The sequence below is a fragment of the Xyrauchen texanus genome, chromosome 29 (assembly GCF_025860055.1).
Source record: "Xyrauchen texanus isolate HMW12.3.18 chromosome 29, RBS_HiC_50CHRs, whole genome shotgun sequence".
Taxonomy (NCBI): domain Eukaryota; kingdom Metazoa; phylum Chordata; class Actinopteri; order Cypriniformes; family Catostomidae; genus Xyrauchen; species Xyrauchen texanus.
In genome coordinates, this window is record NC_068304.1 from 34,896,388 (window position 1) to 34,911,066 (window position 14,679).

The window sequence follows — 14,679 nt, forward strand, 5'->3', positions numbered from 1 at the left end:
TGGTGAAATTGGGTATTCACAGCCACTGTGGCTGGTGGGCGCTATTTTATTTGTTTCTTTTAACTCCAGTGTTAGTTATGAAAACAGCATCTTTCTATTTTTGCTCCAATTTCCATTTGCTCTACTGCTGAACTACCAGGGTCACTAAATAAATTATATTTATAGTTATGAGACTGCAGTCTGAATTGAATGTGGTGACATAAAAAAAGCGTGCACTGTGAAATAACAAAACAGCGTGCCTTTCTATTGCATTGTGTTCGCTGGCTGTACTCAACAACAAACACGGTTATCAGTTTGGCGAATCCTACAGTGAATGAACTTACTGAATTACTCGGAGGGGCTGAATGAATATGTGATTTTCTGCAAGTTGCTCTCAGTCATGTCTAATTATTTTGTGTACACAGTTGATAAAATATTATAACATATGATAAAATGTTGTTAAAGATAATTCACAATTTATTTAAACAAAGTCAAAGAATACTGTATATATATCTATATATATATATATATATATATATATATATATTAGGGCTGTCAATCAATACAACATTTTTAATCAAATTAATTACATGGTGTCCCGATAAATTAATCGCATATACAAATATTTGCTGAGAAAGCTCCTCATGTAACAATAATTGTGTTAAACAATTATGAAATAATTATACATAGTTATCTTTAAATATTTAACAATTTTATATATATATATATATTTAACAATTTCATATATATATATATTTACATTTACATTTATGCATTTGGCAGACGATGTTATCCAAAGTGACTTACAGTGCACTTATTACAGGAACAATCCCCCCGGAGCAACCTGGAGTTAAGTGTCTTGCTCAAGAACACAATGGTGGTGGCTGTGGGGATCGAACCAGCGACCTTCTGATTCCCATATAGATATACACACACGCATAGTATATATATAATTTATAAATAAACTTGGCCCCAAGCAATGTTGCTTGGTCCAATCAGGCCCGCAAGTGACCCAAAATGAGTTTGACACCCCTGGTTTAAGCACTTCATTATGTACTTGTGTGATTTTACTCTCATTTTGTCTCTTTGGCTTATTTAAAAAAAAAGAAAGAGCTGGTAGTGTACTAGAGGTGTGTGGTGTTTATAGGTCTTGTGTGTGTGACCCTGGGGGCTTTGTGTTTAGGTTTACCATCTTTTTTTAATTGCCCCATGCATGAGGATGTATCCTTACTCACCCTGCCAGCAAAGCGGGCATGCGAGCAGTACTTCACCCTTCCTCTCTGCTAATTGGTTTTAAATATATCAGGCAGTTCACGTACTGGTCTCTATCTAGGCTGAGAGTAATGCGTTTGGCCCCTGGCCCTCCCGTGCAAGTCCCTGAAGACTCCAGTCATATTTGAAACGGACCATGAGATTATTTGAGTAGATTCGTGTTTTGCCATCTAAACCTAAATTAATACATTTTAATAAATGATGGAACATAATTATGGTTTCTGAAAAGTAACATTCCAGTTCCAGTTTACTTTGATCACAAGCCAAGGTAAAACTTAGGTGCTTCTAAGAAAGGGAATTTAATGCTGATATTTCAACAAATATCCACTTTTTAATATTTTGTTGTTTACTACACAAAATCATGGTAGAAGTGTTGACATTTTAGGATCATTCCCTACTGACAACCATAAAACAAATGAAGCGATAATAAATAGGATACTTTAACTTGTGAAGATATTTGTTAGATATATCTGTCAATACTTATCTAGTGATTATTTCTGGATAACTTTGATGATTTCGAGTTTAGAGGAGTTTCTATCAAACCGTTTTGATGAGGCAATTTATTAAAATTTGTAATATTTTAAATAGATAAATATTGCTAAATTAATATATTTCAGTGTATGTTAGGACATAATTATGGTTTCAGAAATGTAACAGGGTTGATAAAACATAGGTGATTCTAATAGAATTTAATGCTGATATTCCTATATTTTAATTACCAATTGGTTACTATACAAAATGTATAATAACAGGGTTGACATTTTAAGATATTCCCTTTCTGACAAACAAAACAATATGAAGTGATAAAAAAGGAGAGTTTTACTTGTCCTTGAAGAGACTTATCGGTCCATATTTTGTTAGACATTCATTTCAGACTTCGTCAACTATTAAGAGTTTAGATTGTTTGGAGTTTCATTCCATAAAATGGGTGTGTTTTTTTTCAATTTGGTCAGGTAATTAAATTGCATATTTGTTAGATTTTAAACATACCTTTATTTGACACATTTGTGTTCCAGAGTTAATAAATTGCACTGTGTCATCTCAAGCTAAATGAATACATTTTAGCATGTGTTGGGACATAATTATGCTTTCAGATAAGTAACAGTGTTCAAAATTATAGTTCAGTTTTAATGAAACTACATGGTGCTTCTTATAGAATTTAATGTTGATATTTCTACAAATATCCACTTTTTAATCAGTGGTTTACAATACAAAATCATGATCACAGGGTTGACATTTTGAGATCACGTCTAACTGAAAAACATAAGAAAACATAATATGAAGTGACAAAAAGTAGGAGACTTGTCCTGTAAGAGCTCAATTCTTGAAAGGATGATGAGGTCATTATGGTTTTCATTTTTATTATTTATAGAATAGTAATAACTATAAAAGGGAAATTATGATGGTAACAGAGTTGACAGATAATCATGGGATATGAGTTCAAGTATTTTTAATAGAAATATCCAGCTATTCATTCTTAAAGTCATTTTTTACACATGTGGTATAAAGGACCCAAATAGCAACCGTTTTATAGAATGACCCAGGAACGCTAACATCACATATTTACAATACACTTGAGATGAAAATACACACAGTGCTTCCTTTATCGCATTTTAAGCTTCAGTGGAGTTGAAACCCCTTACAACTGTGATACTTCAACTTGCGTAACATCTTGCTGAAGCCCAAAGTCATGGAGGTCGTCGTGGCCATTCACACTTCGGGTATGAGCTAAACTGTCTTGTTTTGGCTGGCTAGCGGAGACATAATCTCTAGCGTCGTGGAGCTATAGCATAATAATGCCATTAGGCCAAAGGGCGGCGAGACAGGGGTGTGTGCGAGGGGGTCTTTATGGTTGGTCATCGTATCAGAGCTAAATTAATTAATGACGGAAACGAGCCGAACTATTACACTGCCGTGCTCCAGGCAACAGGCGCAGGCCAGAGTGGACGCAATCGGGTCTTTAATTGGAAACTCTTCATCTGGGGTTGTCGTGACTTCCTGGTCATTTCAGAGGCTCTGTTTAAGACACACCATGCTGGATATACAAATTCAATATAAACATCCTCAATTACAGTTTGCTGAGAGTAGACACTACAGTGCACTCAACATTTTACAATATCAAAAGGATACCGAAATTGTATTTTTGTACATTGATGAATCAGATACGACAATTTCAGTAGGAATGATTTTGCACATTTGCAAATAGTTTAATCCATGTTTTAAGCATAAACCAAACATTTAAAAAAAACTTGCTTAAAAGGAGAAAAGATTTATAGGAATATACTAATTTACATAGGAATAGTTCTAGAATGTTGTTGTTGACTGGTGCAACAATTTACGAAGGAATAGTTTTGTGTATTGGCAAATATGTTTTTCCTTGTTTTAAGCATATACCACACTCTTTGTTTACATTTATGCTTAAAACGAGGGGGACAAAAATCATAATTAGGAAAGATTTATTAAAAAACTTTATTTCAGTAAATTGTCACACTTGATACAACAATTTACTTCGGAATGATTTTACCCATTGGCAAGTACTTTTTTTTTTTCTTTACATTTTATGAGAAAGAAAAAATTATGTACATAATAGTTTTAGGAATGATTTATACAACATTTTATTTCAGTAAATTGTCGCATATGAAACAACAATTTACGTAGGAATGATTTCACCCATTGCCAAATATTTTTTTTTGTTTTTAAGCATAAACCACACAAATGTTTTTAAATTTATGCTAACAAAAAGTAAAACAATTTTATTTCTGTAAACTGTCACATTTGATATGACAATTTAAATAGGAGAGATTTTACCCATTGCCAAATATTGCTTTAAACCACTCTATTTTTATTATAAATATGCTCAAAAGGAGTTTACCAATGGGAAAGTCTAATTACGCAATTTTGCTTCTCATGTAAATGTATCTTGTTTTAAGGATGTTTTCATATTTTTACAGAAAGATGAGACAAAGTACTGATTTGAAAATGTTCAACTGCCAAATATTGGGAGATTTATAAGCCTGGCCAATATATCTCTACTAAAAATGTAGATCTTTATCTCTCTTTGCTTGAGTGGATAACTCATTTGTCTAGTTTCAAGTCGGGTGAACTCTGTATGAAGATTCTCTCTGAACTTCCCTTGCAGAAATCCTCTTATAGTCTGTCATTAGCGTTTATGTGCTATAAGTGTTGATGAATTCGAGGTGATCAGAGAGAAAATGAGGGGCCATGGAGAGACACTCACCTTCGCTGCTCTGAGGAGAATCTCTCGCTCTTGTTCGTCTTTCCTCTGTTTCTCCATCCGTTCCAAATATTCAAAAAACTTCAGCTGCGTACGAACATCAGACGACTGTTCAAACCACTCGTCCTCCTGAAGATAGACAGAGAGAAAAGGGGTCATGAGCTGTTTAACCAAAACCTCTGACACTCAAACACATTTGAACTTATTTATAATTGTTTATGTCTCAATCGTGTTCTTCTTAGGCAGGTGGGAAGGAAGTTTGTGGGTGCAAAACAAGGAGCATGTTTAATTCAGAATGCGTCTTTGTTTAATAGACTTCCTCTGTCACTGTCACATTATCCCTCTCTAGATCATTTCATTTTCTCACAGCCGTATCATTAGTCTCATCCCTGCCTCTCTATATCACTGTCCTTTGTTGGCTATGAAGGAAGCACGTCTCTTTCAAGACTATCTTGTTTTTTTGCTGATGTCAACAGTGTCTTCACACAGGCGCTCCACATGCCACGTACGCCTCATTTATAAACCAGTGCATGGAGAACGGTGAACACAAACCAACAAAAACAAAAAGCCACAACACACACACCAAACAGAAAAACAACAAAACAAAAGTGTGGCCGCGATGGCATTCCTCTCCGCTAAGCTACTCGACGTGTACACAAATAAACAGATTTTAAAGACATCCATCACCTGCTTTTCCTCCTTTGTGGGTTTGTTTTGTTCCATTTTGGGTTTACGTTAATATGAGCTGCTTGAAAGAATGCTGCATTTAATGCGTTGTGCTCATCTTTGCGGTTAAGGAATATGTTGGACTCTCTAGCTGTCGGTTTGAATATTGAGTTGTTTACCTGTCTGTTTTTTCTCTTTATGATTAGACTCAAAAGTTTTCACTACGACTTTAGTATTTCTGTAAATCTACATAAGTTTGTATGAGTTACTTCCCATCTTAAATTAGATTTTGAATGCCAGATTGTCCTGAAAATACAAAATACGATAAAATTACTCAAAATTAATATATGCTGTTAAATTATTGTTCATAGTTTTTTCAAGACACTTAATGTTTACAAACTTATTGTAAGGTGTTACCAGTATTTTTTAATAATTCATCATTATTCTCAAGCTATTTAAAATGTTGAAGGTTAAAGGCAAATTATGTTCATGTTAATGATGTTCGAATAGTTTTGATGTGAGCAGGAAAATGCAACAATATGTGTTTGTTACTGTCAGATGATGTTGCCGTTGTTTATTGGAAAAATAATAAACCTATAAAATCAATGTATTCAGCTGAGAAAATATACATGCATGCATTTATATATATATATATATATATACATACACACACACACACACACACACACACACACACACACACACACAGTACTGTTAAAAAGTCTTTGGCACATAAGTTGTTTAACAAAAGCATTTGTCTTAAGATGGTTATTTATATCTTCAGCTTTAGTGTGTCAATAGGAATTATAAATGTTAGACTCCAAACATAACTTTTGCAAATAGAAAAGATTAGAATAGAAGAACAGGGAGCCCTGCAACAGATGACAAGGCCCCCAAAAAAGCCCCCACTGAACATTGTGTCAGTCTGAGATTACATAAAGAGACAGAAGCAATTGAGACTTGATAGAAGAGAAATTGATAGAACTGTGGTGAATTCTCCAAGAAGCTTGGAACATCCTATCTGCCAAAATCCAAGAAAAACGGTGTCCAGGTGTACCTTGGAGAATTGGTGCTGTTTTAAAGGCAAAGGTGGTCACACCGGATATTTTCACAAGTGCCAAAACCTTTTGCACAATACTGTATATATATATATATATATATATATATATATATATATATATATATATACACAAAATTGCATCTCTTTCATGTGAGATTTTACAGAGAAAAGGACACTTCCTGTGTTGTACCTTAGACGAGTCCATTCTGTGCTGCGCGATGGACGAAACTTTCTCCACTACAGTTCGTAATCTGGACTGGGTGGCGTGAGAAATGAAGTTTACAGCGTCCAGTGGAACTTCTGTCACTCCAAACTTCTTGGCTGAAAGAAGACGACGCAGATGCCCATGTTACATGGTTTTGACAATATGAAAATACCAAAAATTAAACACTCATTACAGTGCAAATGTTTGGAAGTTAAGCTAGAACAAATTAAATGTGTCCTATCACATAAATCTTTTACAAAAAGGCATAATATGTTTAGAAACGTTTTTTTTTATTTTGTACTGAAAAATGTTAGATTTTTTTGGGCACGTTTTTAAACCTTTAAGGAAAATGAGTTTGGAAAGACACCAAAGCTGATCCAAAAAGCATTACTCAAAGGTTGCCCTTTCATATAAGGAGACTTAATGAAGTTGTCAGTTATGTTTCTTTTAAGTATCAACGTTGTCTCAGATTTTTCTACTAAAATTCCTTCAGAGAAATTAAAATAGACACAAATGAGACGCTGTTAGCTGATTTCATTTATAAGTAGTATTCCAGGTTCAATACAAGTTAAGCTCAATCGACAGTATTCGTGGCATAATTTTGATTACCACAAAAAAGTTTTTCGACTCCTCCATCCTTTCCTTTAAAATAAAAAAAAATTGAGGTTACTGTGAGGCACTTATAATGGAAGTGAATTGGGTCAATTTTTGGAGGGTTTAAAAAGGCAGAAATGTGAAGCTTATAATTTTATAAAAGCGCTTACATTAATTCTTCTGTTAAAACTAGTGTTCAGTGAGCCATCGTCAAATCATAATTTTTACACAAAAAAATGTTAGTAAGTGATAAGTAACTGTAACGCTGTTGAAAAAACAGGCAGAGACGAAGATGAAGTTCAGATGAACCCAAGTGCAGTTTTATTCTTCAAACATGAAAGCAGTATCCCTAACTATAAAAGAGAACGAAACAAAATCAAGAAACCAAGGACCCAACTAAACATGAAATGACTATGGCTAGACTAAAACCATGAGGTGACTAGACTAGACTAGACTAGACTAGACTAGACTAGACTAGACTAGACTAGACTAGACTAGACTAGACTAGACTAGACTAGACTAGACTAGACTAGACTTTGGCTAACCAACAAGGTTACATGTACAATACCTGACAACTGTCAAAGGCAAACATGTGGGTTTAAATACACAAGACATGGGTAACAAAGGCCAATGAACAAACAGAACTCTAAAACATGATAACAAGACAATTAACTAAGACCAATGACAAACTAGAACTGAATCAAAGTAATCAAACAATGAACCAATGAAAACCAGACACATAAACATGGAGGGAAAACAGGACATAACACGACTGGGGAACAGGAACTTTAACAAGAAATTTCAAAATAAAAGTAGGTCAACTGAGAATATATCACATTAACACACATATTGTTCATGTCTTGTGGCTATACTTTTAAAACTATGAAAACGTAAAAAAAATGGCCCCCATTCACTTCCATTGTATGTGCCTCACCGTAACCCAAATTTATTTTTATTTTTTAAGAAATGGGGGGATGAGACAATAAATGTTTTTTGTAGTGCCAGAAATGCTGTCGATTGAGCTTAACTTTTATTAAAACCTTAATATTCCTTTAATGAGAAATGTTTTGCGTTTGACCTTTGATTTGCCAGGATACCAAAGTCTGCAATCAGAGCAGAGTATTATTAAGATCTCTGCTGATTACTGGGGATTTCTCAGCATAAACATCTGAGGAGCAGGAGACCTTCCATTTTCTCTCCATTTAATCTCATTACAGTTGAAGAGAAACTTTATGGAAAAGATCTCATTTGTGATTTTTCTTTCCTTTGGCAAAAAGAAAAGGACAGAAAAGGAAAAACAGGAAATTAAAAGCCTCTTTTGCGTGAGTAACGCACTTGACAACTTTCACTTTTAAGGATAATTAGGGCAAGCGTTTCAGAAGAACACTGCAAACCTTTAGAGCGCTTGTATCTATAACATCCCCCATCTTTAATTTGCTATTACCATAAATTCTCCTTCTACTGTTATTTTAAGAAAATCACACCAATTATTTAAATCAGCCACTAAACGCTCTGAGATTCCGTAATGACTTCTAGTGAGATCGTACATGTGAACAAGAAAGAAAGGGAAAAAGAAATGCTGAAAACTCATCTTGGACATGTCAAGACATTCTGAAAACAAGCCCAGCGTTTCCTAAGGCAACAGCTCTCAAAAACACCAAATTTTGTTTTAGTTGAACTGAAGAATATCCATTCAGTGCACAATAAAATGCACTACTTTTCCTGAGAATAAAGTCATGGTAAATCTCTGACGGCAGGTTTACCTGTGCTTTAAAACAGCACACTCCCTGTGCTAACAGACACGAATTACTCTAAATCAATGTTTACTTGATGTCATCTTTAAACAATATTTTATGAGAGAAAGAAGTAAGAGAAAGACACAATCTGGATTTAGGCACAGCTGAACGGTGGGTTTACTTGAGTTGGAGACTTGATTTGGGGGTTTTACATACATAAACGTGGCCAAAAAGTGCCTAGAACAAACATCCATTAGTTTCATTTCTTTTTATTAAGGGATAAAAATGGATCAAGTTGATTTATAATCAATGTTTGGTCTGGGTCTTAAGGGGGTCTGTTGGTTTAAACTGGCTTAGCTGGTCAGCCAGATGTTCTTCCAGCCTGACCAGCAGACAAGTTCTCCAAACCCCTTTAAACCCATCAAAATGGACGAGTCTGACCATTAAAAACAGACTGGTGGCCAACTTTATAACTGATTTAAGCTGGGGTTTTCTCCTGCAGGGCTGTCACTGTAAGAGCTTAGATTTAGCATCAAATCAAAGTTTTGTCTAAAACTGAAAGACAAGATATCTCTCCCCAATCCTCAAACACTGAGAGAGAATAAAGGATGTGATCTTTGTGTAAGAAGGTGAATCAAGGCCCTCCATGCTTTTATGTGTGGGATTCTCTCAGACTGAGGCGAGCTGGCAGCCTCCATGCCTCCCTTGGTTTCCTGTCACCCAAGCAACAGCCCATCAACCACACCACAGACCAGCAGGGGGCGCTCTGTCCTCCTACACTCGCTCCTGGATATTTACTTAATTCCAACCCACTCAGCCCTCGAATCACAGGATTAATGGTCAGCCACAGCAATGATATCAAGGGCTTCTGACTCTCTAAAGATCCAATGAATAGCTAACAGGATGGCCATGGAACAAGTGTTGTACTGCTTGTTTAAACTAGTTTGTTATAAAGGAAAGAACTTTGTGTGTCTTTCATCCAACTTATGAAAGCTAGTTAGCTTAACTGTCATGTTACAGTCAACATGTTACTACCGAATGTTCCATTAACCTGACCTCAACCCCATTCTGCTGAGAAGCTTACAAGTTCCCGTTAGACATTTTTGCATTAATTCAAATGTGTTTACTCTTTACTGTGGCGATACTGAGCATACTCAGAGATTCATTTTCTGGTCCTGTGTAAACCAGGAAGTAATCGTGTTCACCTTATCAATGATGAGTGCAATTCAGAGGATGTATTTTCCCTCTAAGAATACATTTTAAGGTTTACAGCCCTTATTACAGGGACAATCCCCCCGGAGCAACCTGGAGTTAAGTGCCTTGCTCAAGGACACAATGAATTTTGGTGGCTGTGGGGATCGAACCGACAACCTTCTGCTTAACAGTTTAGTGCTTTAGCCCACTACGCCACCACCACTCCAGGTTTAGGGTTGAGGTTTGTATTAAGGTGTATGGTTGATAAAATATGCACTCCTTTTCCACTGTATTACATAAATTACAACAAAAATCAACTCGAGATACAACTCGATTTTGGTGCCCATCTGTGGACATTTCACACAGAAAATGGAGTTCATATGGGCCAATATATTCAACAACATTTCCAGCTTCAGCCACAGGGGACAGTTTTTTATATTTTGGTAAGCACAGTCCGAATGCAGTTGAAAACTTTGGACCTAATGTACTGTAGCATGTAAAGGATTTATGTTATGACTGGCAGACCTTTTCACATTTGAACCGTAATAGTTCTAAGAGTGGTTTGTAAGACTTTTGGCTTGTACGTCAATGCTACAAATTAACTCGCACTACACTCCATTCACTCCCATTCAAATGCATCTGAACGTGGAAAACCGGAAATGCGAGCTCATGCAAATAATCTTCACACTACACTGCAGAGGAAAGTTCCAAGTTTGGCGAACACTGAACTGCGAATCTGGATGACAAGAAGTGAGACCAATAAAAAAATCGAAACGTCTTGGCTCAATTAAAAGAATACATACTGTATATAAAAGCTGTGTATTTTTATTGTTGCTGGAAAGTGAGTAGATGGTATAGTCTAAAATGTTTGAATTTAATATTATTTGTTATTTATTAAAACCAGTGCATAAAGCACCTTAAGTTTTTCCCTTAAGTATGACACTTATAGCATGATTTCCATTTCCTTAGGGATTGACTTGAGGGTGTTGCATATAATCCCTTGGACATTTCTCTTAGGTAAGGAAAATTGTTAAGGTATTTACTACAGTGTATCAGGCGTTATCATAATAAAATTCTACTGTTACCATGGACACGTTTGACATGTCCCTACCAACTTTAAATGTAGTATGTCCTGATCAACATTTGTGCAATTTTACCACATATAAAATACTTTAACTTTAGTTTATACTATGTTTTTATTTTCATTTTAATAACTTTTAAGGGTTCTCAGTATAATTATTAATATCCACCCTCTTCTGGAGCAGCACATAGACGGTGTTGTCACGTGTAAACTGTTACTTTTCTCAGCGCTGTTCAGGATGTACTAATCAAAGTCGTTTGTGATTTCTGCACACATATAATTTTCAAATTCGTTTTCTGGAGGTTACACGGGCGGATGGTCTAAACTGGGTTCTCCCAATCACAAAAAATGTGCCTTGGCACACTGAAGAAACCTTGTAACTCTAAGCCTCCACTTAAAGTTAAGTTTTCCTAACCTTAAAGGGATATTACACCCAAAAATGAAAATTCTCTTATAATTTACTCACCCTCATGCCATCCCAGATGTGCATGACTTTCTTTCTGGAGATTTAGAGTCAGAAAAGTACTTATATATTTATTTGTTTCTCACCCAGACCTATTATACTGCTTTTGAAGATATGGATTTAAACGCTGGAGTCATATGGATTACTTTTATGCTGCCTTTGTGATTTTTTTTGGAGCTACAAAGGTCTGATCACCATTCCCTTGCATTGTATGTACCAACAGAATTGAGATATTTTTCTAAAAATCTTTGTGTTATGCTGAAGATATTTTTTGGCCATTTGGGTGGTCCTTGTGGGATGTTCGGGCCCCCATTATGCAACTGGACACAGAAACCTCATGTGTGACATCATATCCTTTAGTCCAATGCAGTTCATTTACAGTATAAACATGAAAAAAAAAATTTAATGGGGAAACAAAATTAATTGGGCATATAAATAAAAATTCTCAACACAATTTTCAATATAGAGAGAATATATTTCAATATAAACCTTGAGAACATTAAAACCATCCGGGATCACCAAAATAACTTCATAGGTACCATTATAGAACAATGGTACTGTAATTTATTTATATGCTTCGAGACTATTTTCATTCCTTATACTTATAAACATACTGTATAGTGGCCCCAAAAATGATTTGGACACTTGAGCAACACCTAACAATGAATTAATGTATTTGCATTATATAACAAAATATAAAATCATGTGGTATTTATTTTTTAAAAAGACAGCACAAGCACCCTTTTCAAACTAAATATTTCTCACAAAAAATGTCTGTTAGGTTACAAATTATAAACAATTTATATATACTGTTCAACATAAATGCAAAAGGCACTGTGACATTTGTGGGTGTCAAACATTAGTGGAGCATGTTCATAGTATATTTGTTGAACTCCACCTGTGTTTACTCTGCTTGGACAACTCTGTTAACTTGGTAATTGTGGTAATATTTTGTCTGCAGCACTATGGAGAGCTTGTGTTTGTTTGTTGATATGTTCAGGTGTGTGTATGTTAATACCTGTTTCTAGTATGCGTCGATGTAACAGGCCGGGAGGAAGGAATGCCTCATCTTTACAGGAGCGGATCTGTGTGCCCACCAACTCGGAGTTGGTTGCTAGGATACGAGCACTCTCTTCGTTGAGGTTGACCCCGGCCATAGACGCCACATCGTTGATGTCATCATCATCCCTGTCCACACATGACACAACCACCCATAATTCGCATTACTTTATAATAGTAATATTATGCCATAATTAGTGTGAAACCTAGTGTGTAACCTTCACCGTTTGTGCTACAACCATGAGGGATACCTCAAAATCATGTTGTTGTTTTTTTAGATGAGGTGTGCTATAACGTTTCGATACAATCAGGCTATGATTTTTGCTTGATGGACAAGAAAATAGCTGAAAATATCCCATAGACTTATACTTAAGGACCTTTTATCTTTTATATAAATATTTATCTATCTTTTATGTATATTTCTGCATATAAAAACCAAATACGAGTAAAGCTATTGATTATGACAGTCAGTCACTGCTCATTTCAAGCTTTTGCACAGACATGGCATTCCGTTGCTTTGAGTGGCAGTTTTTCCACCCAATAACTTCTTTTCCTTTTCCCGTTGCCTTGGTAACAGTGTCCTAATTACAGCACATTAGCATGGGAGCAGTGCTCGGGGCCCTGCTGAAAACTTCATCATTACGGTTAAAGAGGTAAAAGTTCACTCTTCTCCACTCTAATTTGCGTCCGCGTCTGTACCTCTATTTCTGACATTGAGCCCCTGGCATCTTTGCCTGCCTTCATGCATGCCATCCTCAGTGCCTGTGTGTGTGCTAACGGCCCTGTCGAGTCCCCCTGCCAGGGTTGCGACTGCCGCATGCCTCTCCCAGGCTGGGCAGGCCGTACATGAGTCCTGACACCGCGGTGGGAGCTGACAGACGCGATTAGAGTGACAGAGAGTTAGCACGTTAGCCTAGCTGCCTCCACATGCCTCCGCTGAGAGACAAAGAACAGAAATGAGATTCAACTGTTTGGTGTAATAAATATACACTCACCTAAAGGATTATTACTAACACCATAGTAATACTGTGTTTGACCCCGTTTCGCCTTCAGAACTGCCTTAATTCTACGTGGCATTGATTCAACAAGGTGCTGAAAGCATTCTTTAGAAATGTTGGCCCATATTGATAGGATAGCATCTTGCAGTTGATGGAGATTTGTGGGATGCACATCCAGGGCACGAAGCTCCCATTCCACCACATCCCAAAGATGCTCTATTAGGTTGAGATCTGGTGACTGTGGGGGCCATTTTAGTACAGTGAACTCATTGTCATGTTCAAGAAACCAATTTGAAATGATTCGAGCTTTGTGACATGGTGCATTATCCTGCTGGAAGTAGCCATCAGAGGATGGGTACATGGTGGCCATAAAGGGATGGACATGGTCAGAAACAATGCTCAGGTAGGCCGTGGCATTTAAACGATGCCCAATTGGCACTAAGGGGCCTAAAGTGTGCCAAGAAAACATCCCCCACACCATTACACCACCACCACCACCAGCCTGCACAGTGGTAACAAGGCATGATGGATCCATGTTCTCATTCTGTTTCACGCCAAATTCTGACTCTACCATCTGAATGTCTCAACAGAAATCGAGACTCATCAGACCAGGCAACATTTTTCCAGTCTTCAACTGTCCAATTTTGGTGAGCTCTTGCAAATTGTAGCCTCTTTTTCCTATTTGTAGTGGAGATGAGTGGTACCCGGTGGGGTCTTCTGCTGTTGTAGCCCATCCGCCTCAAGGTTGTGTGTGTTGTGGCTTCACAAATGCTTTGCTGCATCCTCGGTTGTAGCGAGTTGTTATTTCAGGCAAAGTTGCTCTTCTATCAGCTTGAATCAGTCGGCCCATTCTCCTCTGACCTCTAGCATCAACAAGGCATTTTCAGCCCACAGGACTGCCGCATACTGGATGTTTTTCCCTTTTCACACCATTCTTTGTAAACCCTAGAAATGGTTGTGCGTGAAAATCCCAGTAACTGAGCAGATTGTGAAATACTCAGACCGCCCGTCTGGCACCAACAACCATGCCACGCTCAAAATTGCTTAAATCACCTTTCTTTCCCATTCTGACATTCAGTTTGGAGTTCAGGAGATTGTCTTGACCAGGACCACACCCCTAAATGCATTGAAGCAACT

The 14,679-nt window shown here is 36.7% G+C and overlaps 1 protein-coding gene across 1 annotated transcript in view; it reads right to left on the reverse strand.

Moving 5' to 3' along the window:
* LOC127622800 (transcription initiation factor TFIID subunit 4-like) overlaps positions 1 to 14,679 on the reverse strand; it is a 105,617-nt gene that overhangs the window by 54,450 nt on the left and 36,488 nt on the right. The window contains exons 10-12 of the mRNA XM_052096888.1: positions 12,504 to 12,673; positions 6,403 to 6,533; positions 4,490 to 4,615 (exon numbers count right to left, since the gene is read on the reverse strand). Coding sequence (XP_051952848.1) covers positions 4,490 to 4,615; positions 6,403 to 6,533; positions 12,504 to 12,673 — 427 coding nt within the window. The remainder of the gene's footprint in view (positions 1 to 4,489; positions 4,616 to 6,402; positions 6,534 to 12,503; positions 12,674 to 14,679) is intronic.